The sequence below is a fragment of the Cherax quadricarinatus genome, chromosome 71 (assembly GCF_038502225.1).
Source record: "Cherax quadricarinatus isolate ZL_2023a chromosome 71, ASM3850222v1, whole genome shotgun sequence".
Lineage (NCBI taxonomy): Eukaryota > Metazoa > Arthropoda > Malacostraca > Decapoda > Parastacidae > Cherax > Cherax quadricarinatus.
The window spans coordinates 22,909,182-22,936,783 of NC_091362.1; the positions used below are offsets into that span (position 1 = coordinate 22,909,182).

Consider the following 27,602-nt stretch of genomic DNA (forward strand, 5'->3'; position numbering starts at 1 on the left):
AACTGTTATATCTGAGCACCTCTGTAAAGACAGTGATTATGTATGAGTGAGGTGAAAGTGTTGAATAATGATGAAAGTATTTTCTTTTTGGGGATTTTTTCTTTCTTTTTGGGTCACCCTGCCTCAGTGGGAGATGGCCAACTTGGTGAAAAAAAATTCCATTAGCTAACTTTCAGTTACTAGTACAGAAAAAAAAGAGAAGATTCTTACAAACCTCCCTAAACAAACTGAGCCGAATGCACAAGACAATCATTTACTAACCTTTTTCCTATTCCTCGATCTAACGACATTCTCTTTCTGGAAGATGGTGTACCCTGAGAAGTGCTAGCAGTTTTATTAGTGAGGTTCTTGAGAATGTTGACATGGGGAGTAGAGCGTTGCGTGGGAGAATATTGCTGCTCCACCTCCATCTCGCCATCATCCTAAGACAAAATTTCTTATTAGTATGACTATCACAACCAAAATTCACAATATTATATTATGCCAAGTCTTTATCAATTTTATAACTTACAATTAAGAGATAAAAGCAACACATGGACATGCTAAACATGAATAAAGACTGATAAAAGACAGGAGAGGTTTGGGATATTGGCAGTTTGGAGGGGTATATGTATTGTGTATCTTTATACGTATATACTTCTAAACTGTTGTATTCTGGGCACCTCTGCAAAAACAGTGATTATGTGTGAGTGAGGTGAAAGAGTTGAATGATGATGAAAGTATTTTCTTTTGGGGCCGTCTCCCACCCTGCCTTGGTGGGAGACGGCCGACTTGTTAAAAAAAAAAAAAAAAAAAAAATCATAATAAAAACAAGTACCAGTATTACCTCAGCATAACACACTCCTATTCAATGGATTTCAGAAACAAGGGACAAAATTTTTGGCAAGATCAAGGATCAGTTAGTCCACTGTATAGGGGCTATGCAGCTGAACCAGTGATTCAGAGAACCAAGCCTGTTGCATCGCAGATTTGTCCATACAACAGGGGGCCTGTAGTACCATTAATGCAGTCCACTGCATTGCAGGTCTGTCCACACAAAAGGGGACCTGTAGTACCACTTATCCAGTCCACTGCTAATCGCATCATGAGTTTAAAACTGGCATAAATACAGTACCATGGGTGACAGAATGTGCTAAACGAGTTACACAAATCCGGCTCAAATGTACAGGAGGGACCTGTTCATACAACTAAATATGGCACCAGTCATCTTTCCCTTACACAACTATTGTACAAAAATGGCAATGTTATAGCATTCGCTGCACCAACTAGTGGCAGCGTATCTGAAGCTCGCTTGTAACTCGAATTTTGGCTCGCAACTCAAAGCAAAAAATCGACTGAGCGACGGCTCGTAACTCGGAAAACTCATAAGTTGGGGCACTCTTAAGTCAATGTACCACTGTAAACATTAAGCCTGTATTAAAAAATATTTACCATCTTTGGATATTTGAAGTGGGGAATTTCTCCACGGAAGACATCATAGATTTGAGAGAGATAGGATATCATGCTCAGTTTGTCTGGAACTTCGCATTCTGCCATTTCAGCACCTGTCATAACCTAGAAAATACAATAATGTTTAAATCAGAGATTAGGGCTGGAAATTACTCTATTTACAATTTTGATAATCATTGTTGAATCTGAGTGTACTGAACTAAAATATATCATGCTTAACAAAGTCTACAGCTGTATAAGCAACTGATCACCACACTGCCCAGACTCACACCAAGCCTCAAATTGGAGAAAAAAAATATTATAGGAATGCATACTATCAAAATACAGAGAAAAGTAAAGAGTTTAATGAATGAAAGTAGTAAAAGTTTTCAAAATTTACCTGCCATCCCACATGTTCATGAGGAAAAAAAAAAATGCCAGCAACCCTGCTCAAGCACAAAACAAACATGTTTCCAGTACACAGTAATAAAGAGATAGTAGCACCTCAATGGAGGTGCTTACTGAATAATCAGTTCAGCAGCCTGACCTTTCTATCCTTGTCTGGCTACATGCACTCAAAGATATGATGAGCACTTCCTGTATTTAAACTGAGTATTTTGTATGTCATCACATCTCTACCTTTTCTCTGTTCCTTCAGTGGCAAAATTGTTCTTGCACTCTTTCTTCATAGCTCATAGTGTGTAGTAGCGAAGTGTGTAGTAATGTAGTGTGTGTGGTGGAGCACTGAGCATGGTGGAGTAATGAGTGTGGTGAAGCAGGTAATGTATTGGAGGATTGTGGAGGGACAATGAGTGGTGCAGGAGTGTGCAGTGGGGGGGAAACTGTTATACAACTCCAACTGTAAAGAGAGCAGATATAAGAGAAATGGTGAAGAAGAAATGGAAAAGTTCTAAACTTTTATCTGCATTTTAAGTTATATTTACAATAATTTTTAAATACAGCTGAACACTTGTTAAGTACAATTTTTCCACAACATGACAAGATACCTAATATTGTGCCAATATTGTACAACTAATTTGAAAATAATGTGCAAGATAATGAAACTATTAAATATCCAAACAAATAAAAACAAACACCCCCCACACACGAGGTAGGACTTACAGGAGGGATCCCAAAGTCCCGCTCCAAGATATCATATGCTAGCTGGTTGTTTTGAGCAACATCTTCTGGCCGTAAGGCCTCAAAGTCAATCAAATCAGGACGGTAGCGATGAATAATAGCACATAAAGCTCGACCATCCTGTAAAAAAAATGTTGCACATTTTTTGATATCTCAGCAAGTTATAAAAAGACTAAGAGAGAAAGAGTTTTACATCTGAATTAAGTTATAAAAACCTAAATAAAAAATTACACCTTAGTAAGCTATAAAAAGACTAAGTGAAAAACCAACTTCATAGTTTATCCATATATTAACATTTAAACTGTCAAAAGCCCTCTAGAACTGATGTAGTGTATGGTATGTCTCAAATCAAAGAATGAAGCACTGGACTTAAGTGATATATCATGTATTTTTTGCATTGTTGAAGTCTTCCTATGGTGTGAGCACATGTATAACATCTCTTCTGAGCCTTTATCTTCTATTGATTTAATGCTAAGTAGTGATTGTGATTACCAGGCTTTAGACTAGATGGAATTTGTTAGGATGTAGTTGTAACTTGTCAAATGGTTGGGTTTGAAGTGGTATTTTGAGCATTCCTGGTGTCACCTTCACTCACTTTCATTTTAAACCTGTGAAACTCCACATTAAAATCACTATCATCAATGCAAGTCAACAATAAGCAGTTAATTCTGGTGGGAGTAAGGGATTCATGGTTAACACAGGCCGAGAGGAAAGCTGTTCCAGCTATGTTCTGAGTGGGGCAAGATTTTTTGCATACTGCACACACCTTGTGTGCAGACCCACTCTTATGTCCTGAGGAGTGAGCAATTAACAAATCCATGACATGACACAAAACATAATGCAATGGGTATTCAACATATAAGTTGCTAATGACAATCATTTCCCAACAAGGCAAGGTGGCCCAAAGAAGAAATAATCTCGCCATTGTTCATTCTCTAGGTGTCTATCCAAAAGTTCACAAGCCTCACAATTGAAATGACACAAACACTGCATTTTTTTTTTATTTTCTCAAACACATTTCATCATAAATGAATAATTATCAAATAAGAAAAAAATTGAATCACATGGCATTGAATTAAGATTATCAAGCAAGAGATTCAAGTACCTTAAAGGAGGTGGTCATATTGTCTACATGTATGGAGTCATACAGAGCAACTTGCTTCTTGCACCACACCAGCAGAGTATCAGGATGGATGAAAGAATCTGCAAAAAGTTATTTTTAGGTATTAACAGTACTTGCTCATGTTTTACGTCATACAAACCTCTCATTAACATTTCTGACAGCCCTGGCTAAAACATGAAATAAATGTATTTAATATACCTGGGCACAATGCCATACATAACTTAAGACCTAATAAAATGGGGAAAAACAGCATAAAGCTATTATAACAAAGGAGATGGTTATGGGTAATATATAATTGCTCTTTTTTAACACACTGGCTGTCTCCCACTGAGGTAGGGGGACCCCCCCCCCCAAAAAAAAATTCACCATCACTGTCTTGCTAGAGGCGTGCCGACTTTACAGCCCAGATGCCCCTGTAAACTGCAATATCAACACCCCTCCTTCAGAGTACAGGCACTGTACTTCCCACCTCCAGGACTCGAGTCCAGCTAACCAGTTTCCCTGAATCCCTATGTAAATGTTACCTTGCTCACATTCCAACAGCACATCAAGTCATTAAAAAACACTTGCCTCCACTCACTCATGCCTGCTGGATGTCCAAGCCCTTTGCACGTAAAAATCTCTTTTACCCCTTCCCTCCATTATATTACTAACTATTCTATGACCTTGATAACTCTGAAGCTGTGTAAAAAAATCTGCATACTAACATACTGCATCAAACTTTAATGATGATCTTGGTAACCAAATTGATGGTGACTAATATTACACTAGTCTAACAACAAATCTCAAGCTTCTTATATACAGTATATATACTCAAGTATAACCTAACAGCATGTATAGTTCAACCAAATGCTTTGTCAAAAAACAGATAATTTCATATATCCAAGTGCCAGAAGGGCCCCAACTTATGATGTTCCAACAGCCCAATTACTAACCATCCATGAAAAAAGATCAACAGAGGCGGAAATTGCTGGAAGCTGCCTTAAATGCCATCACCAGTGATTTTACAAAGATCTTAGAGTTTCAGTGTTCCTATACTTTTAGGCAAGAAATTATTACAATATTAGAATTGTTATGCGATACCCTGTGATTGACTGAACCTGCCTCACCTCACTCTCACTACTGGTCACATGTCTCTGCCCACTAGTGGCAAAATATTTCCTATAATAAATGTCCCAAATGTACATAAGCATCATAATTCACAAAAATTATTGCTATATTAAAGTGTGAAGGCTTTCTGGGAAACTGGTTAGCCAGACTTAAGTCCTGGAGGTGGAAAACTCCAGTGCCTGCACTCTTTCAGACTGGAAGATGTTGGAGTTTGGAAGGCCCTTTGAACTGTGAGGTCACACACTTCCAGCATGACAGCGACCAAGTGATGGTGAATGCATTTTCTTTTTTGGGTCACCCTTCCTTGGTGGAAGACAGCTTGTGCTTAAAAAAAAAAAAAAAAAAAATCAGATTCAGAAATAATATAGGAAAGCAATGCCAAGGAAGGTCACTGAAGCAAATCCTTAGGATAGATTTAATAGTGGGTTGGACAGATATAAGAGCAGAAGTGGTTAGATGCAAGTTGAACTCTCCTACAAGGCACCAGTAGTTCTACTGCAGTGCTCCTGGTTTTTTCCTTACTTTTGTACTAAGGTCACTAGAGGTTAAGTAAACTTTCACTGAGATTTAGCTAGGCAACAACTCAAAACTTTTTACCTTTTGAACATATTTACACATCCATAACACCACCACACTTATACAATAGTATTAACAGTAAAGCTTTGACTATCTTTCAGTCTTCAAGAGGGTTGGGTAACAGCTGACGTAATGTTGGTCGTATGCTTTCAATAAATGAAATTCAAGTCTTGTTATACCAAAAGAAGCTTTGCTGCCTTGATAAGTTTTACTCCTCAAAGGTCATCACAGAGAGAGAAAAGAAAACAACAAGTCTCCAAAAAATTTATTCAATTTTTATTTTACTTTCCCAACTGTAATTTAGCCTAATCATGAGTTTTCCCTACTAGCACTTACTATTATTCAGTGCCTCCTTTCTTTATACCTTCAACACAACCGAGTTAAAGCAATTATAATTAAAGAACACAGTGCAGAACAAGCTATTATTGGGACTGCAACATGTATCTTCTGTTTAATGTTGCCACCCATAAGGCACTTGGGTCTAACTTAATTTAAGCACACAGCAAATAATTCAATATGCACAAATATCCATTAACATTACATGCATTTCTGATAACATTGCAACAGACAGTGAATAAATTTTAATTTTCAAGGGATTTAAAAAGTAGTGATCCTCAAAAGGAAAGTTTCTAGGAGGAATAAAGAATTTCAGGGAGAGTTGGATAACTATACAAATATCCCCAAAACTACTAGGCAATCAGGGATGAGAAAGCAGAAGACTTGTTAACTTATAAAAGTGCAATGACATCTAGGAAATCCTTGTTATAAGGTAGGGCAGTATCTCAAAGTGAGAAGGAAAATGAGTTCTGGGGAGGGGAGAAATGTCGTCAGACCACACATGCCACAGAAATTCCTTCACTCTGTTGGCTAACAATTCTGACATTGTGTAAACAAAGAACAAAATAAAGTGCATAGTGCTGAGGGTTGATCAGAAAATTCAATTATAACTGCAATACACAAAGTTTCTGAAAAAACAGATACGAAACAAGTACAGTAAATAATAAACCAAGGGAGAAATTAACTATACAGCAGATTCAATATTTAGTATTTAGATAATTTGGTTTATTTCTATACTTGCTATCATTGCAGACTACTAGCTGCCTCAAAGCTCCTACATTTATCTTCCAAAAACACAAAATGCTGTAAAATTAGCAAAATTTTAATTACTTAATCTGCTGTCAACAGTCTGAATCTATCCTTTCAACAAACTGGCCGTATCCCACCGAGGTAGGGTGACCCAAAGAGAAAAAGGAAAGTTTCTCTTTCTAAATTTAGTAATGTATACAGAAGAGGTTACCATCCCCTTGCTCCTGCCATTTTAGTCGCCTCTTATGACACACATGGCTTATAGAGGAAGAATTCTATTCCACTTTCCCATGGAGTCTACCTTTTTTATTTTTTTTTTAAGTGAATTTTGGTGTTGAGAAGGATTCTATCTAGCTTACTTTCAACATCTGACTTGCTTCAGGTCACATGGTGGGTGGATAAAATGGCCTTTATTACAGGTTCAATTCAATTTAAACTTATTTAATGCACTAAATTCACAAACATGCAAAAACCAACAAATCACAAGCAACCATCAAAGTGCACAGAAGCAACATTGCAAGGTAATATTTAAGAAACAAATACTCTAATTATGAAAGAAAAGAAGCCACTCTCTATTTAACTTCACCTTAACAGGAGCAACAATAACAACAACCGAACTTTGATAATAATAATAATAATAATAATAATAATAAAAAAAAGCCTTAAAATTCAACTAATTTATTAAAAAACATAAAAAAAATTACAGTATACTTTTTCAACTTTGTCTTTATATATATATATATATAAAGCTTAAATGTTTTTTCTTTTTTCAAAAGTTTAGATGTTGATGCTGTCACTTCAGGTCACAGCACCTCATTACAACATTTACTTTCATTAATGTAAAGGGGATTCTTTTCTTGTCATAACATTTTCTAAATTATATACAATGCATGGATGGGGCCAAATATGTAACTTTGTTTGAATTTGCATTTGCAAATATAGAAAAATTGGTATGATATGTATTTTATTTGTTTTCCAAAAAAAAAATTGTTTTGTTTTGTTGTTTAACAAGTCAGCCGTCTCCCATCGAGTCAAGGTGACCCAAAAAACAAAAACACTTTCACCATCATTCACACATGATCCGTCTTTGCAGAGGCGCCCAGATACGACAGTACAGATTTCACTCCAAACAGCCAATATCCCAAACCCCTCCTTTAAAGTGCAGACACTGTACTTCCCACCTCCAGGACTCAAGTCCAGCTAACTGGTAAACCTGAATCTCACAAAATATTACCTTGCTCACATTCCAACAACTCGTAAAGTCCCAAAAACCATTCGTCCCATTCACTCCTAACACACACATGCCTGCTGTATGTCACACCCCTTCCACACAAAGCTTATTTTGCCCCCTCCCTCCACCCTTTACTAGGATGACCCCTATCCCTCCTCCCCTCCACTACAGATTGATACAGGGTAAGTCATCCTTGTTTTGCTCCATCCTCTCCAAATGACCAAACCACCTCAACAAACCCTCCTCAGCCTTCTGAATACTTTTAGTAACTATTTAAACGAACAGGAGTTAACTAATGTTCATTGCCCACCATAGTAACAGAGCTATACAATGGACTGCTTTACTTATTACTATACTGTACTAGAAATTGCATTACTGGTGGCTAAGAATATTTTACAATTTAAATTTTAGCATATTTCACAAAAATTATAGTAAAATAACTATAATTGAAATTAGATTTTATTTATAATTGAAGCCTTGTATTTGGTTAGTACTGTTATATCTTCGAAATTGGTCATCCTGTGTTATTTAAATATTGTAAGAGCATATGTTCATCACTTAATATTATAGCGCGAAAGTCCCCGTTTATAGCTAAAATAGAGACTTTCGGCGTTATATTATTATCTGTTAATATATGAAAAATACCATGCTATTATCGCTATTATCATTATTATCACTATTATCTTATTATCACTATTTTGTAATTATCACTATTATTTTACTATTATGGTTAGGTAGGATTTCTTGTATATATAGAGTTTAAGTCTCAGAACCATCCGGTGAATTGTTCAGTTGTTTATGTCCGGCTGGCTGACGTGGCTCAGCTGATCCAACCTGACGACACGTCAACAGACTGGCAAGTAGTCAGTCTCCTCCCAGCTCTAGCCCTGACTACTGATTGTATATTGGCTCTTACGGTGTACAGTTGAATGGTTTTGAGAATTGGACTCTAGAGCTGACTCACTTTGTTCCTCATTGCTTTGAAAGACTCTTTTGATATTTATATTCTTGGTCAGTTCAGTAATCCATAGAGATACTATACGGCCAGATTCAAAGGTCTTGTTAAATCTTGTACCTTTTGTATTTTGAGTTTACAGTCTTGTTAAGAAAGAGATGTAAATATTAATGAGGACTTAGATACAGGAAGAATAATTAAACTTCCTTATTAATATGACATTTCCATGATTTGGAACTAAATGTATATGGTAATTTTATTGTACAAAGTATTAAGTTAAATTAACTACAAAGAGAAGATAAAGTATTGTATTTAAATACTTTAATAAATTTGAATATTATTCTATGGAGTTTCCCAGTTGAAATTATTTCCCCTAGACTCTAAAATACCTATAACTCGGATCCAAAAATCTTGTTGCATAAGAGATAAATGGTAACAGGCCACATTCTGAAGTTCTTTAAAAAAATTTCTTATTCGCAACAAATGGGGTACCCGTCCGGGATTTCTGTTGTTCTAAGACATTGATCAAAAGAACAATATTAAAGTTATATACTGGGAATTTATCTTTAGTTAATTTCAAAATATTGATCATGGAAGATCACATTAAAGAGTTATTTGAAGATTTAACATTGTCAAAGCTGGACTCCTTGAAACTTCAAACGTGCTGGCAGATAGCTCGTAAATTGGGAGTGCCATACGATAGATATTACACAGCCAATACCGTAAGGGCAATAATTAGAAACAAATTGTTTCCAGGGGCCTCTAACCATCATGTAGCAGGAGATTCTGACTCTGAAAGTTTAGTTTCTCAAGTAAGCTACCAGTCGAGATTCGACGTATTAGAAGAACAATTTCAAAGAGTTGATCTTGAAATTGAATCAGACAGATTAGGTCCCGCTTTGGCCTCTTGTAAAGAAGATGAAGTACTGCAGGGTGCAGCCACTGTTCGGCATTCGCCCGTTACTGAAGGAATTCCTATTAATGGTCAGCCTGGCCCTTACCAAGGTGCACGTCCAAAGGAATATCCACATACCGCCAGTTCAATTCCCTCATTTTCGATACCATCGGGGCATATTTCTCAAAGTCAGTTTGAGAAATTAAAGAGACTATTTATGTTACAGACTGCTCAAATTGAGGCTCAGCGTAAATTAAATGAAGAAGACTTTCAAAGGGAAACGCTCCGCTATATAAGACAACAACAACAAGATAAAGTGAGTGAAAGATGTACTGAATCCTCAAATGATTCTTTCAATATACAAAAAGCTGCATCTATGGTTCCAAGGTTTAATGAAGGAGATTTAGATACTTATTTTGAAGTCTTTGAGAATCAAGCCCGTGCTATGCGCTGGCCCCGACAACACTGGGCAACCTTATTACACACTTCGTTGTCTGGTAAAGCCAGCCAACTCAGTCGTATGTGGATTTTGCTCGTGAAAAGAAAATCGCTTTTGAGAGATGGTGTAGAGCTTCTAACTGTAAATCTATGGAAAGTTTTTCCCAATTGATCCTGCATGAGGATTTCTATAATAATTTACCAGAAGACTTACATAGGTATTTGATTAGTTGCCCCATAGTAAATATACTAGAAACAGCCTTGCTCGCCGATAATTATGAAATATCTCAACAGTTGATTGGCGAAACAAAAAGTAAGGAAACAGTGACTAAATATGCCCCTAAGAAAGGACGATCCAATCTTACAGAGATGCATCGCATACAGAATCCTTACCAGACCTCCTATGATGCCTCCACGCCCATTAATAATAAATTTAGATCTAACTCTAGGAAAAGTTCAAAACCACTAAGGCATAACGGTGAGTTGAACTGCACTTATTGTAATAAGAAAGGGCATGTAAGGAAATACTGTTATTGGCTAGAGAGGGATACCAGGAACGAGCGACTTCGTTTCCCAACTCGGATAGTATCTTCAACGACAACTCAAAAGAAACTGAACCCTAGTACCGAACAAGGTTCACAAGAACGAATCAGTAGTCATTCTAGATGACTCAATACTAGAGCTGTTTCAGAAAAAAATAATCACTCAGCTATGAGTCCCTACTTTGTTAAAGTGAAAGTTGGAATAGACGAGACTCAATTAGTTGAAATTAATTCCTTCCGTGATACTGGAAGTTATTTAACATTGTTGAAGCAGGACATACTTCCCGTAAGTGATATGACTCGCACAAAGCTAGATGTCTTATTAGAAGCCTATGGAGGCGCCATTATAAGAGTGCCTCTTCACAGGATATACATCCAAACACCAACCTATACATGTACTGGCTTTGTGTCGGTAGGTATATCCAGTGAAACTTTTCCTATTCAGGGCGTTGACTTACTCATAGGCAATGATCTAGACTATCCAGGTATAAGCCGAGAGCCTCTAGTTATTGATAATTCTACTGACATTAACTATGCCATAGAAGCTCGAAAAGAGGCTCCTACCTTATTTCCTCTCAATGTTATAACTAGAGCAATGTCTAGAGCGCCTCAAAATCCTTTGTCAACTGAAGTCCTAAGTGAAGGCAAAGATTTAGGTCTTGATTTATTGTTCAGCCGATCCTTACAACCCGGATCTTCAAATCTAAAATATTCTATGATCGGCCCTTTTCAAGATTTTGATATTAAAATGCTATCGAAAAAAGATTTAATAAGGGATCAGTTCCTTGATCCATCCCTAGAGAAATTACGAGAGATAGCTATTACAGAAGACGACACCCAAGACCTGGACCATTGTTACTATCTTGCTAATGGTATATTAATGAGAAAGGAAAAGAGACGTCTCTTTTGTCTTCAGACGATCATCTGTCTACCAGCAAACATCTAGTAGTGCTACCTAGCACCTTTAGAGAATTGGCTATTAGTTTCGCCCACCATAGTCCCATGGGAGGACATTTGGGAGTAAAGAAAACGCTGGGCAAAATAGCCAAGCATTTTCATTGGCCCAGAATGAAGGAGACTGTGGAAAGCTATCTAAAAGGTTGTCAAGTCTGCCAAGTGACCGGCAAACCTTCGCACACACCTCCACCAGCTCCCCTCATTCCGATTCCCGTCAGTGGTGAGCCCTTCTCACGCCTGATAATAGATTGTGTTGGTCCGTTACCCAAGACTAAACAAGGGAATCAATATCTGTTTACAATTATGGATGTCGTTACTCGATATTCAGAGGCCATCCCTCTGAGAAAAATTAATTCTCGCATCATTGTTCGAGCTTTGCAAAAATTTTTCTCACAGGTGGGGATTCCCCGAATAATTCAATCCGATTATTACAAAAAAAGTAATTTTTAAAATGAAGATGGTAAGATTTACTCCTTTTGTAATAAAGAGTTCGGGATACATAAATACACACATTAATATCAATTAATCTTTAATATATAAAAATCAACTATCTTTGGTCTAGAGGTATTTGAACTATGATATAATAATAATATGTACATGTTACTATAATAAATTATAATCAGCATTTTACTAAAATATAATTAATAACCCTACACAGGGTACAACTCTTGACACTACTGTCACTATATATATATATCTCTATGCTAAAACAATAAATTATAAATAACATTTTTATAATAATAAATTACAATCAACTGCCTCTCACGACACGAAGTCAGTCACACGACACTGTTCAGTGTACACTACAACCAGGCCATCTTCAGTGTCCCACGACACCCTTTTCATCTCAGTGTTCCACTACGGTCCTGTGCATATCTCAGTGTTCCACTCCATCGTACGTCCCTCAGTGTCACACTACGGTCCTGGCCCAGTTCAGTGTAACACTCCAACCTTTTCTTCATGTAATGTCCCACTAAACAGCATCTGACGACTCCGGCCCACAGTTGATCAACGTAGACGGTGAGTCCACAGACATCACCGGTAGTCCAGTAAATCCTCTCCAAAGGCGGTTGACACACCGCTAGCCGAACACCATGCTACAAGCTCACTGAATGCGGCCGTCAAGTAACTGAGGCCAACAGACTCAGTGAGCTGCGGTGAGCGGTTCTTCTAACGCCAGTAGATAGGTACGATTCGGTGGTCAGGTACCTACTGCATAGACGTGTACCCTGAGGAGTTCAGGTACTTAATGTTGAAGCCAGTAGACGTGTACCCTTCGGTGGTCAGGTACCTACTGCTTAGGTGTGTACAGCGAGGCGCTCAGGTACATAATATTTCTAAAGCCAGTAGACGTGTACCCTTCGGTGGTCAGGTACCTACTGCTTAGGTGTGTACAGCGAGGCGCTCAGGTACATAATATTTCTAAAGCCAGTAGACGTGTACCCTTCGGTGGTCAGGTACCTACTGCTTAGGTGTGTACAGCGAGGCGCTCTGGTACATACTGTTACTAAAGCCAGTAGACGTGTACCCTTCGGTGGTCAGGTACCTACTGCTTAGGTGTGTACAGCGAGGCGCTCTGGTACATACTGTTACTAAAGCCAGTAGACGTGTACCCTTCGGTGGTCAGGTACCTACTGCTTAGGTGTGTACAGCGAGGCGCTCTGGTACATACTGTTACTAAAGCCAGTAGACGTGTACCCTTCGGTGGTCAGGTACCTACTGCTTAGGTGTGTACAGCGAGGCGCTCTGGTACATACTGTTACTAAAGCCAGTAGACGTGTACCCTTCGGTGGTCAGGTACCTACTGCTTAGGTGTGTACAGCGAGGCGCTCTGGTACATACTGTTACTAAAGCCAGTAGACGTGTACCCTTCGGTGGTCAGGTACCTACTGCTTAGGTGTGTACCGTGAGGCACTCAGGCTCTTACTGCTCTAAGGCCGGCCCAGCAGTCCCCACATTGGGTTTGATGACGCACCCAGTGGTACTGCCGGCCGGCAGGTTAACTATTTAACCGCTAGTTTGGCAGGGGCCGCAACACCCCCACCACAAAAGGACCGACACACAAAGATCAATGTAATATGTATCCCGAACCGTCATCCCGGATATGACCATCCAGAAATCATTCTAGATAATCATTATCATCCCGGACAGGCCACTCATATATTACAAAAAAGTAATTTTTAAAAGGAAGCGAGAGATGTTAAGATTTACTCCTTTTGTAATAAAGAGTTCGGGATACATAAATACACACATTAATATCAATTAATCTTTAATATATAAAAATCAACTATCTTTGGTCTAGAGGTATTTGAACTATGATATAATAATAATATGTACATGTTACTATAATAAATTATAATCAGCATTTTACTAAAATATAATTAATAACCCTACACAGGGTACAACTCTTGACACTACTGTCACTATATATATATATCTCTATGCTAAAACAATAAATTATAAATAACATTTTTATAATAATAAATTACAATCAACTGCCTCTCACGACACGAAGTCAGTCACACGACACTGTTCAGTGTACACTACAACCAGGCCATCTTCAGTGTCCCACGACACCCTTTTCATCTCAGTGTTCCACTACGGTCCTGTGCATATCTCAGTGTTCCACTCCATCGTACGTCCCTCAGTGTCACACTACGGTCCTGGCCCAGTTCAGTGTAACACTCCAACCTTTTCTTCATGTAATGTCCCACTAAACAGCATCTGACGACTCCGGCCCACAGTTGATCAACGTAGACGGTGAGTCCACAGACATCACCGGTAGTCCAGTAAATCCTCTCCAAAGGCGGTTGACACACCGCTAGCCGAACACCATGCTACAAGCTCACTGAATGCGGCCGTCAAGTAACTGAGGCCAACAGACTCAGTGAGCTGCGGTGAGCGGTTCTTCTAACGCCAGTAGATAGGTACGATTCGGTGGTCAGGTACCTACTGCATAGACGTGTACCCTGAGGAGTTCAGGTACTTAATGTTGAAGCCAGTAGACGTGTACCCTTCGGTGGTCAGGTACCTACTGCTTAGGTGTGTACAGCGAGGCGCTCAGGTACATAATATTTCTAAAGCCAGTAGACGTGTACCCTTCGGTGGTCAGGTACCTACTGCTTAGGTGTGTACAGCGAGGCGCTCAGGTACATAATATTTCTAAAGCCAGTAGACGTGTACCCTTCGGTGGTCAGGTACCTACTGCTTAGGTGTGTACAGCGAGGCGCTCTGGTACATACTGTTACTAAAGCCAGTAGACGTGTACCCTTCGGTGGTCAGGTACCTACTGCTTAGGTGTGTACAGCGAGGCGCTCTGGTACATACTGTTACTAAAGCCAGTAGACGTGTACCCTTCGGTGGTCAGGTACCTACTGCTTAGGTGTGTACAGCGAGGCGCTCTGGTACATACTGTTACTAAAGCCAGTAGACGTGTACCCTTCGGTGGTCAGGTACCTACTGCTTAGGTGTGTACAGCGAGGCGCTCTGGTACATACTGTTACTAAAGCCAGTAGACGTGTACCCTTCGGTGGTCAGGTACCTACTGCTTAGGTGTGTACAGCGAGGCGCTCTGGTACATACTGTTACTAAAGCCAGTAGACGTGTACCCTTCGGTGGTCAGGTACCTACTGCTTAGGTGTGTACCGTGAGGCACTCAGGCTCTTACTGCTCTAAGGCCGGCCCAGCAGTCCCCACATTGGGTTTGATGACGCACCCAGTGGTACTGCCGGCCGGCAGGTTAACTATTTAACCGCTAGTTTGGCAGGGTTCAAATTTTACCTCTAAGATGTTTCGTGATGCCTTATCACGCCTCGGAATTAAGTCCGTATTTTCTGTTGCTTATCACCCTCAGTCGCAAGGAACCCTCGAACGATTTCATCAAACATTAATATCAATGATGAGAACATACTGCGAGCAGTTTTCCAGAGATTGGGACGAAGGAATACCATTCCTCTTGTTCGCCTTAAGGGAAAGCGAACAAGAAAGCACTGGGTTTAGTCCATTTGAATTAATTTACGGACACCAAGTATGGGGCCCCCTCGCCGTACTAAAAGATTCATGGACCGGAAAATCAGAACCCTCGCTTAAAACAACTCTAACTCTAATGCAAAAGCGTTTGTCACAACTGAAGGAATTAGCCTCAAAAAACTTAGCTAAGGCCCAATCCAAGATGAAGCACTGTTATGACAAACACACACGCTCTTGTTTCTTCAAACCAGGTGACAGTGTGATGGCACAGAAATTCTTACCTGGACACGCTCTGCAACCTAGATACGAAGGTCCTTTGGAAGTGATTGAGCGGCTCAATGAGGTAAATTATGTACTACGAACTCCAGGAAAGAGAAAAGCAAAACGTACTTATCACATAAACCAACTTAAGGCTTACCACCCTAGTATCGTACCAGTTACGACAGTTCTTCCTTTAGCTGAAACTGAAAATGTAAGTCTGCCCAGCATCTCTAAAGCAATAGAAGTACGTTTAAAAAATTCAAGAGACATTGCAATCTCTTGATACCTTTCTTATGGACCTTGATTTGAAGAAAGCAAAAGATATCAAAGACTTGATATTACGTTATGAGGTTTTATTCGATGACGTCCCTAGGTGTTGTACATTGGGAATTCACGACATAGATGTACAAGGAGCAAAGCCTTGCAAACAGTCACCTTATAGGGCAAGTCCACTCAAACAAGAAACATTAAACAAAGAAGTAGAATTTTTGTTGTCCCATGGACTCATAGAACGGAGTAAAAGTCTGTGGGCCTCGCCCTGTATATTAGCTCCCAAGCCTGATGGAACTTCTAGAATGTGCATTATCGTAAGGTTAATGCTCTCACGGTACCAGATGGTTTCCCACTACCCTGTATTGATGATCTAATAGACAGAGTATCAGGAGCCGCCTATGTCACCCGCCTGGATTTATTAAGGGGCTATTACCAAGTGCCGCTTACCCAGCGAGCCCAAGAAATATCCGCATTTACTATACAAGGCGGATTATTCAATTATCGTGTTATGCCCTTCGGGTTGTGTAACGTGGCCTCTACCTTTCAATGCCTGATGAACCTGCTGACCCATGATTTAGAAGGAGTGGATGCATATCTAGATGATCTTGTTATATATAGCAATGAGTGGGAGCAACATTTAATTCGCCTGGAAACCTTATTTAAGAAGTTAGAAAAGTACAACTTCACCATAAATTTAGCCAAGTGTCAGTTTGGACAAGCCAAGATTAAATACCTCGGTTTTTGTATAGGTCAAGGTGAGGTACGGCCTGTTGATGTAAAAGTTAGAGCCATTGCCGAGTTTCCTATCCCTCAAGATAGAAAGTCTATACAAAGGTTCCTTGGAATGACTGGTTATTATTGACGTTTCTGTCCTAATTTTTCTCAGGTTGCATCTCCTCTTACTGAGTTAACCAGTAGTAAGATGAAGTTTTGCTGGACGAAAGATTGTGAGATAGCTTTTAATCGGTTGAAGCGGTTGCTTTCTTCGTCACCCGTATTGAAAAGTCCTGACTTTAATCAACCCTTCTATTTACACATCGATGCCAGCGGTTATGCTGTGGGGGCGGTGTTACTTCAGAAATCCCCCTCTACTGATATTTTGCATCCTATATCTTATTTTTCTTCAAAGTTGAAACGTCACGAAAAGAATTACGCCACTGTAGAGAAAGAAGCTCTTGCCCTAGTAATATCTTTGGAACATTTTGACATTTATCTGGGAACCTCCCCCCATAAAATTATGGTATTTTCTGATCACAACCCTTTAATTTATATTAATTCTATGAAATCAAAGAACACCCGAATCCTCAGGTGGGCTCTGAGGATCCAACCTTATCTGATTAGTATTCAACACTTAAGTGGGTCCCTTAACATAATTGCTGATGCTCTTTCTCACCCTTGAAAAAAAAAAAAAAAAAAAATTGTATACCTTAAAATGTAAAGTTAAGAAATGAGTACTCTTAGAGCCTAATTTGTATATATATTATATATTTTTGTTAATGATTTTCTTTTATATTGAAAGAAAGACTATGAAAGCCGTTTCGTTGATGGGACGAACTATTAAGTCCACATGGATGACCCTGACAGTCATGTCCGAGACTCCTATTCTCGAATTGTGATGGAAGCCACTCTAGATAGTTCTTCTGGCCATTGTTCTAAAAGCTCATCCTCTGGCAAATAACCATGCTGTTCGAGTTCTTGCTTCTCCATTCTTCCGTCGTACTACTTGCCTTATTTACCAAGAGGACGCTTACTATAAAGGAGATATTACCAAGGACGCTTGCAAACTCCCTACTGCGACCTATTGTCATACGGGGGGGGTGTTATATCTTCGAAATTGGTCATCCTGTGTTATTTAAATATTGTAAGAGCATATGTTCATCACTTAATATTATAGCGTGAAAGTCCCCGTTTATAGCTAAAATAGAGACTTTCGGCGTTATATTATTATCTGTTAATACATGAAAAATACCATGGTATTATCGCTATTATCGTTATTATCATTATTATCTTATTATCACTATTTTGTAATTATCACTATTTTACTATTATGGTTAGGTAGGATTTCTTGTGTATATAGAGTTTAAGTCTCAGAACCATCCGGTGAATTGTTCAGTTGTTTATGTCTGGCTGGCTGACGTGGCTCAGCTGATCCAACCTGACGACACGTCAACAGACTGGCAAGTAGTCAGTCTGCTCCCAGCTCTAGCCCTGACTACTGATCGTATATTGGCTCTTACGGTGTACAGTTGAATGGTTTTGAGAATTAGACTCTAGAGCTGACTCACTTTGTTCCTCATTGCTTTGAAAGACTCTTTTGATATTTATATTCTTGGTCAGTTCAGTAATCCATAGAGATACTATACGGCCAGATTCAAAGGTCTTGTTAAATCTTGTACCTTTTGTATTTTGAGTTTACAGTCTTGTTAAGAAAGAGACGTAAATATTAATGAGGACTTAGATACAGGAAGAATAATTAAACTTCCTTATTAATAAGACATTTCCATGATTTGGAACTAAATGTATATGGTAATTTTATTGTACAAAGTATTAAGTTAAATTAACTACAAAGAGAAGATAAAGTATTGTATTTAAATACTTTAATAAATTTGAATATTATTCTATGGAGTTTCCCAGTTGAAATTATTTCCCCTAGACTCTAAAATACCTATAACTCGGATCCAAAAATCTTGTTGCATAAGAGATAAATGGTAACAGGCCACATTCTGAAGTTCTTTAAAAAAATTTTATTCGCAACAGTACTGGAAGATTTGCATTTTTTTTTTCAACAAGTCAGCCGTCTCCCACTGAGGCAGGGTGACCCAAAAAGAAAGAAAATCCCCAAAAAGAAAATACTCATCATCATTCAACACTTTCACCTCACCCATACATAATCACTGTTTTTGCAGAGGCACCCAAATACAACAATTTAGAAGCATATATGAAGATAATATTTAGTGAAGGGATTCAGGGATTCAGTGAGGGGGGCAGTTGGACGCAGTGGAGATGTCCTGTCTAAGGGCAATGTGTGGTGTAAATATTATGCAGAAAATTCGGAGTGTGGAAATTAGGAGAAGGTGTGGAGTTAATGAAAGTATTAGTCAGAGGGCTGAAGAGGGTTTGTTGAGGTGGTTTGGTCATTTAGAGAGAATGGATCAAAGTAGAATGACATGGAGAGCGTATAAATCTGTAGGGGAAGGAAGGCAGGGTAGGGGTCGTCCTTGAAAAGGTTGGAGGGAGGGGGCAAAGGAGGTGTTGTGGGCGAGGGGTTTGGGCTTCCAGCAAGCATGCGCGAGCATGTTAGATAGGAATGAATGGAGACAAATGGTATTTGGGACCTGACAAGCTGTTGGAGTGTGAGCAGGGTAATATTTAGTGAAGGGATTCAGGGAAACTGGTTATTTTATATAACTGGATTTGAGTCCTGGAAATGGGAAGTACAATACCTGCACTCTAAAGGAGGGGTTTGGGATATTGGCAGTTTGGAGGGGTATATTCTGTATTTTTATACATATATACTTCTAAACTGTTGTATTCTGAGCACCTCTACAAAAACAGTGATAATGTGTGAGTGTGGTGAAAGTGTTGAATGATGATGAAAGTATTTTCTTTTTGGGGATTTTCTTTCTTTTTTGGGTCACCCTGCCTTGGTGGGAGACAGCCGACTTGTTGAAAAAAAAAAAAGTATAACATATCCCTAAAAATTGCCAATATCCCAAACCCCTCCTTTAAAGTGCAGGCACTGTACTTCCCATTTCCAGAACTCAAGTCCGATTATATAAAAACAACCTATTTCTCTGAATCTCTCAACTAAATATCACCCTGCTCACACTCTCACAACTCGTCAGGTCCCAAATACCATTCGTCTCCATTCACTCCTTTCTAACATGCTCACGCACGCTGTCTGGAAGTCCAAGCCCCTCGCCCACAAAACCTCCTTTATCCCCTCCCTCCAACCTTTTCGAGGATGACCCCTACCTCGCCTTCCTCCCCCTACAGATTTATACGCTCTTCATGTCATTCTACTTTGATCCATTCTCTCTGAATGACCAAACCACCTCAACAACCCCTCTTCAGCCCTCTGGCTAATACTTTTATTAACTCCACACCTTCTCCTAATTTCCACACTCCAAATTTTCTGCATAATATTTTCACCCCACATTGCCCTTAGACAGGACATCTCCACTGACTCTAACTGTCTCCTCGCTGCAGCATTTACAACCCAAGTTTCACACCCATATAAGTGTTGGTACCACTATACTTTCATACATTCCCTTCTTTGCCTCCATAGATAATATTTTTTGTCTCCACATATACCTCAATGTACCACTCACCGTTTTTCCTTCATCAATTCTATGGTTAACCTCATCCTTTATACATCCATCCGCTGACACGTCAACTCCCAAACATCTGAAAACATTCACTTCTTCCATACTACTCCTCCCCAATTTGATATCCAATTTTTATCTAAATCATTTGATACCCTCATCACCTTACACTTTTCTATGTTCACTTTCAACTTTCTACCTTTGCACACACTCCCAAACTCGTCCACTAACCTTTGCAACTTTTCTTTAGAATCTCCCATAAGCACAGTATCATCAGCAAAAAGTAACTCTCAATTCCCATTTTGTATTTGATTCCCCATAATTTAATCCCACCCCTCTCCCAAACACCCTAGCATTTATTTCTTTTACAACCCCTCAGCAAACTTATTCCCCTACAATTTTTGCAATCTCTTTTGGCCCCCTTCCCTTTATATAAAGGAACTATACATGTTCTCTGCCAATCCCTAGGTACCTTCCCCTCTTTCATACATTTATTAAACAAAAATACCAACCACTCCAACACTATCCCTGTGCTTTTAACATTTTTGTCATGATCCATCAGTTCCAGCTGCTTTACCCACTTTCATTCTATGTAATGCCTCATGCACCTCCCCCACACTCACATCCTGTTCTTCTTCACTCCTAAAAGATGTTTTACCTCCCTGGCCAGTGCATGAAATTACCATCTCCCTTTCTTCTTTGACATTTAAAAGTTCCTCAAAATATTCCCGCCATCTACCCAATACCTCCAGCTCCCCATCTAGTAACTCCCTTACTCTGCTTTTAACCGACAAATCCATTCGTTCCCTAGGCTTTCTTAACTTGTTTATCTCGCTCCAAATTTTTTTCATATTTTCATCTTATTTTATATGAATCTATATTTCATCTTTATTGAGGTTTCCAAAAAATTTTGAATTTGCATGTGAATTTCATTTTTGTGTATTATCATACTTATATTTGTAGTGATACATGGAGAAGCATACTTGACCCTATCAGAGATACAGTGCAATGAAGCAGAGGATAGGCAGAGTCTGTGTTAACTTGAGAAAGCTATTTACCCTTTACTGAAGGGGCACCAGGAGAGGGGAAAAGCAAAAAAATTTATTATTTGAATACAATAAACACCATTATGTTGAAAGAGCAGCCAGCCCTGGCAACTACACATTAGTTAGCAATATCAGCACACACATTTACCAAATATATCAATTTAAAAAAAGTGAAATTAAGAATATTAGTTAGTGTGTTTAATAATAAGAATAAAGATATCAACTAACTGTAAACTAATTAAATAATGAAAGATATAATAAAGTTTAATACTACTTTACATTAATTGCATTTTAAGTCACAGAACAGAGACTACTCAACAGAAGTTAACTAAACAATCATTCAAGATTTTGCTCTACATAAAACTATATTTTCAAGGTAAACTAATACCAGGTATTTTTGCATTTATTTTCATTTAGGCAACTGATAGTTTAAAAATTTCATGTTCCACCCAAATTGTAGAAAATACCATCTGAGCATGATATTACCCAGCAATTCCACTAATATAATATTACAAGTGAAAGTATATGATACCTCTTCTTTTCCTCTTCTTTGGTAGATCGTCAGAATTGACTAGGTGAGGATTGGTAACCTCCTCAAGGTGGGAAGGATCATCAGTGTCAAACAGGGTACGCACTTGAAAGGGAAGCACTGCACGTACATTGATGGTGGGGTATCTTGATGCTGGATCTAACGTATATGACAAGTGATCTGCATAAGATGTTTCAAAAAATTAGTTACTCGAAAGAAAGAACAAAAAGGCACAATACCGTGACTGGAACAATACACAAATAACCCACACAGAGAAGAAAGGAGCTTACAACGATGTTTCGGTCCGACTTGTCAGACCAAAACATCGTCATAAGCTCCTATGTGTGGGTTATTTGTGTATGGTTACTCAAATATGTACAATGCCACAAATTCACCATTTCAAGTCAAGATTTTAGATTCTATAGTTCAACAAGGAAAAACAAAATTCTGCTAAATTAATTACCTTTACTAAGATTCTCTGGGGTTGTCTGTGCCAAAAGGCGATAGATGCTTTCTCTCTCTGCTAGCACTTCCAAAGGAGTCATCTTTCCTGAACAAAGAGATCGCACCATCCAGGCAGCATCAAAACAACTAAGAAATCCTCGGGCACATCCAGAGCCAGTTGGCCAAAAAGGCTGAGGAAAACAATATGGTATTTGAAACTTGTAAAAAAAATATTGCATAAACTTTGCTTTTTTCAACTCTAATGTAAATCTCCAGAAAAATTTACTTTTGAAAATAAGTGCTACCACAGGTAAATTATGGGTTAGTGAAGGAATCTATTCCTTAACCCTTTGAGTCAGAACTTGATCTGAAACTTGCTCCTAGGGTTGGAAAATTAAAAAAAAAACTCATGAACTATAATCATTTTCCAAAGGTAATGAAACCAAAAGCATGAAACCTGATGGAAAACTTACAGAATTACACTCTCTCAAAGTCTGAGGTCTCGGCAATATTTACACATTGGCACTTCTGCCAACTTTGAACCCTATTTTTAGCCAATTCCATTGTCCCAGACAACCAAACTCATAGCTATTTAGCTAGCATTCCCTCTATTCTAACGAGTACAAGAAATTGCCCATTTACCTATTTTAATTATCTAATAAAGTGATCGGAAATTGGTAATTTCCCTAATTTCACACAAAATTAAAAAACTGCCAATCTAAAAATAGGGTCCAGAATAAACAACAGACATTCCTGGCACTAAAAAACATTTCCTCTGTTCATTAGTTACATCCCCAGGGCTCTCCTATATTACGCTTGCTTTCCATTTTGAATTTTTATCCACACAAAAAATTCAAGATTTACCGTTTCGCAGATTACCGCATTACTGTAATAATTGTATAAATAATATCAGCGCATTTGTGAATACACATTAGACTGACCAGGTGGGCCTGTATTGGACAAGTGACGTAATTTGTGTACTCTGGAATATCAGCAAAAATCAAACCTTTCTGCTACCTTGAGCTCAATTTCAAGCTACTTTGAGTTGTGAAACCAATCAAGATCATCTCTATTTCTGTAGTGTATCTTCCATTCTATCAAATGAGACCAAGAAACCAAGACTACAACCATAAAAGCCATATGAAAATACAAACTCTGCAAAATCACTTGTTTTAAACCCAAAACAAGATCACAGTTTTTTCCTATTATGAACTGCGTGCCGCAGGATTTTTTTATGTGGGGCACATTTATCTAACAGACCCATTCTCTCATATCTAGGCCCAAATTAACTACTCACAGCTTATCTGAGTGAGCTGAGCCATAGAGCAATGGGACACATCCCAAAAGGGTTAATGTGTCGTCTATTTGTGGGTGTTGATAGTTGCCTTCTAGTTCTGTAAGTTAGTCTTAGAGCCCCATAGTAATGTATGGTAACTAAAGCTTCATAGCTCCGATCCCCCCCACAACTGTGTTTTTCTCCACTGTGTGAATTTGGCACTTGTTCTTTTCTGCCATGCAACATCTCTTTTGCTAAAAGTGTCATTCAAGGATACTGAATATATAACAGTATTTCTATTATCAAACACCTCTGTAAGATTAAGGTTCCCTATTCTCATTCATCAGGCACTCCTAACATTCTTGCAACAACTTCCCACTGTTGCATTATGGTAATATTCCTCAAAAAAAAATTTTTTTTCAAGTCTGCTGTCTCCCACTGAGGCAGGGTGACCCAAAAAGAAAGAAAATCCCAAAAAAGAAAATACTTTCATCATCATTCAACACTTTCACCTCACTCATACATAATCACTGTCTTTGCAGAACAATTATCCTCTCAAAATTTCCTTAAACATTCTCTTAACACTTCTCAGAATTTCTCTCTACACTTTGCTCACCTCCATGTATACATAGTGACTATTAACAGCTAATCACATCCCAATTTTAATCTACAAACAACCATACTGAATTGCAAAAAACTTTCTATGCTTTGTGCAACTGTTCATATAACATCCAACATGCTCATATAGCATCCAAACTCTCTTGTCCATATTTTCATTACAGTCTATTTCCATTATATTTTAATCATTAAATTCAGGTAAATGGGAAATATTTTAAGAAAAACACACTCGTCAAGCTGTGTTCATGTTATAATGAAGAGAAAATTTTGAATATGCTGTTACATACAGAGTATTTGTAAAAATAAACAAGTAAAGTGTCATTATCACAATCACTTGGAGAAATGTGAATGAAAAGTATGCAGCAACATGATGAGAAGATTGTTAGGAGGAATGACTGTACAAGTTACAGAAGACTCAATAGACAATAAAACTTAAATAACCAACTAGATACTAGCTGGATAAATATACATTACCTCTAGTAAGGTGTCCCCTACAAGTCCTGCCAAAAGTTTATGCCCCTTCCTCTCAACCATTCGACTAGCATTCTCTGCTGCAAACATAGATGTAAAATCAAACATGGCAACATCAGGTTTCCCATAATGATTCACGGCAAAATCTAGATGAGGGAGTTGGTAATTTGTGGAAAAGTCAGCAGCCTCTCGTGCATAATCTAGCAGAGCACTGCGGTTCACATTGCTGGAGTGTAGAAGCTGCTGAGTGTCTGCCAAATCCTATGAAAAAAAACTCAAATTTTAATTCTCAAGTTCTTGAGTAAAGAATATGCCATTATTACAAGAATTTAATACTCAGCACATATTCATAATATTAAGAGATAAGAGTGCATACAAGAAAGATGCAGCTCAAGTGCTAGTACAAATGTATTACATCATTAAGTATATATTTCTTAAAATGTTTATATTTATTATCACACCACAAGCTCAGATACTTACATTTATTATCACACCCTTGTCGATAAGAGAGTGTTTTTTTGCAGTCATAACAAAGTAATGAGTTTCGTCCTTATAATAAACAATATTTTCTAAATCAATCCCTGTTGCTGCATAGAGTTCTTTGAAGAATTTTTGGTTAAAGATGAATGCTACTCCACTGATTTCCTGCAATTCAACAGAAAAAAGTAATAGTGAAACATTTACACATATAAACTTATAATTTTCAAAACACAAAGATTACACTACAAATTTCTTGGAAAACTGAACACTGAACTTGTATTGTGTACTGAACACTGAACTTGTAGACCAACTTGTAGACCACTTGGCTAAATGTGTTTAAAGGAAATGAACATCAGCTTGTGGACCCTGCCTCTTTACCAACAACCAATGGATGTGATGACTAAATACAAAGTAGTGGAAGACATAAAATATAATAACTTAGGTCATGTTTTGGTCCTGATAACTCCCTAGCCTTGAACAATTTGTCATATCTACTTCTGAATTTCTTAATGAAATTATGTTCCAGTGTTTCTTGTAGTGTGTTTCACTTATTCATTACTCTCTCACTCTGGCTCACTTGTCTTTACTGTTTAATGGTCTCCCCTCATAATGGGTCCAATCATTTTCAAATAGCTTTTCTTCTTAACCATTTCAATGCCTTGAATATCTTTTATGGCATGACCATGTCACTCATGAGTATTTTCCAGCAATCAAAGATCTAGACTTCTGAAGTCTTTTCTGCAATGGGTTTTTCCTTTTTTTTTTTTTTTTTTTACCTAACAGCAACACTTGCTAGTGAGACAGGTAAATGCTTTGAAGGGTCTTCCCTACACCCTTTCATAAATACAATATTGGTGCAACATTTCCTATTTTCCATTTGCTTGCCAATTTATAGTGATTTTTAAAGGAGGGGACAAAGGCTGTTAACCCTTCAAGTGTCCTGACCCCAGATCTGAAAATTGTCCAGTGTCCAGAAATTTTCCAAATGATCTTTACTATTTCTTATGAAATGATAGAGAATCTTTTTGAAGGCAATAAAACAAAATACAAAATTTGATTGAAAATTAACAAAATTACGCTTTTGCAAATTTTGCTGCAACAGCGATATTTACGCATTGGCAATTTTGCCCACTTCGAGTCATTTAGGCCAATTACATTGTTCGAGTCGACCAAATTTGTAGCTGCATTGCTAGTATGTCTTCCATTTTATCAACTGAGCATAAAAAAGTGCCCAATCAACTGAGCACAAGAAAGTGCCCAATCAACTACCCAATTAACTGATCAGAAATTAGTAATTTGACCAATTTCACAAAAATTTCAAGGTGTGCCAATTCCAAAATAGAGTCCAGAATAAACGATACAGGCATTCCTGGCACTAAAATATTTCCTCTGTTCATTAGTTACGTTCCCAGGCTTTACACATGAATTCCATTTTGAATATATTTATTCACACAATAAAATAGAGATGTTAGTGTGAGCAGGGTAATATTTTGTGAAGGGATTCAGGGAAACTGGTTAGCCGGACTTGAGTCCTGGAAATGGGAAGTACAATGTCTGCACTTTAAAGGAGGGGTTTGGGATATTGGCAGTTTGGAGAGACATCTAAGATATCGTATCTGAGCGCCTGTGCAAAGACAGTGATTACGTATGAGTGATGATGAAAGTGACGAATAATGATGATTTTTTCTTTCTTTCTTTTTTGGGGATTTTCTTTCTTTTTGTTTCACCCTTCCTTGGTGGGAAACTGATGTGAAAAAAAAAAATAACTGTTATGCATTACAGTATTGTAATAATTGTATATATGACATCAGCACATGTGAATGCATATTAGACCGACCAGTTGGACACGTACTGGACGAGTGACATGATTTGTTTACCCTGGAATATCGGCAAAAATGTAATATTTCTGCTACCTGGAGCTCAATTTCAAGCTACTCCCAGTCCTAAATCCAATTAAAATCATTTATTTCTGTAAAATATCTTCCATTATATCAAATGATACCAAGAAACCAAGAATACAACCATAAAAACCATCTAAAAAATACATCACAAAGTCTACTATTTTAAACCCAAAAAACAGTCATAGTTTTTTCCCCATTATGCACTGAACGGGGCAGGATTACTTTCATACGGTGAACACTTACCGCATCTACCCATTCTCTCATATCTAGGCCAAAATTTACCGCTGACAGCTTATCTGAGTGAGCTGAGTTTATCATATAGTTCTATAGCATGGACAGAGACTACAAATCCGTAGAACTACAGCATGGACGATGAACGGGTTAAACATGTTATAATGAGGCACATGGACAGCATTATAATATATATAAATATATATTATTGTAACCATGAACGAGTGGTATTGATCAATAACAACACTGCGCTAGCCAAGGATTCAAACCCATGTTGTACTGGCCTGCCTCATGGTA

At 38.1% G+C, this 27,602-nt stretch overlaps 1 protein-coding gene across 13 annotated transcripts in view; it reads right to left on the minus strand.

Moving 5' to 3' along the window:
• Window positions 1-27,602, minus strand: part of LOC128700440 (F-actin-monooxygenase Mical) — a 175,513-nt gene that overhangs the window by 102,616 nt on the left and 45,295 nt on the right. For all 13 annotated transcript variants that reach the window (XM_070100158.1, XM_070100156.1, XM_070100160.1 and 10 more), the window contains 8 exons: window positions 25,174-25,338; window positions 24,697-24,954; window positions 22,348-22,519; window positions 21,888-22,064; window positions 3,674-3,771; window positions 2,551-2,688; window positions 1,432-1,554; window positions 262-422 (listed from right to left, as the gene is read on the minus strand). In XM_070100158.1, the coding sequence (XP_069956259.1) occupies window positions 262-422; window positions 1,432-1,554; window positions 2,551-2,688; window positions 3,674-3,771; window positions 21,888-22,064; window positions 22,348-22,519; window positions 24,697-24,954; window positions 25,174-25,338 (1,292 nt within the window). The remainder of the gene's footprint in view (window positions 1-261; window positions 423-1,431; window positions 1,555-2,550; window positions 2,689-3,673; window positions 3,772-21,887; window positions 22,065-22,347; window positions 22,520-24,696; window positions 24,955-25,173; window positions 25,339-27,602) is intronic.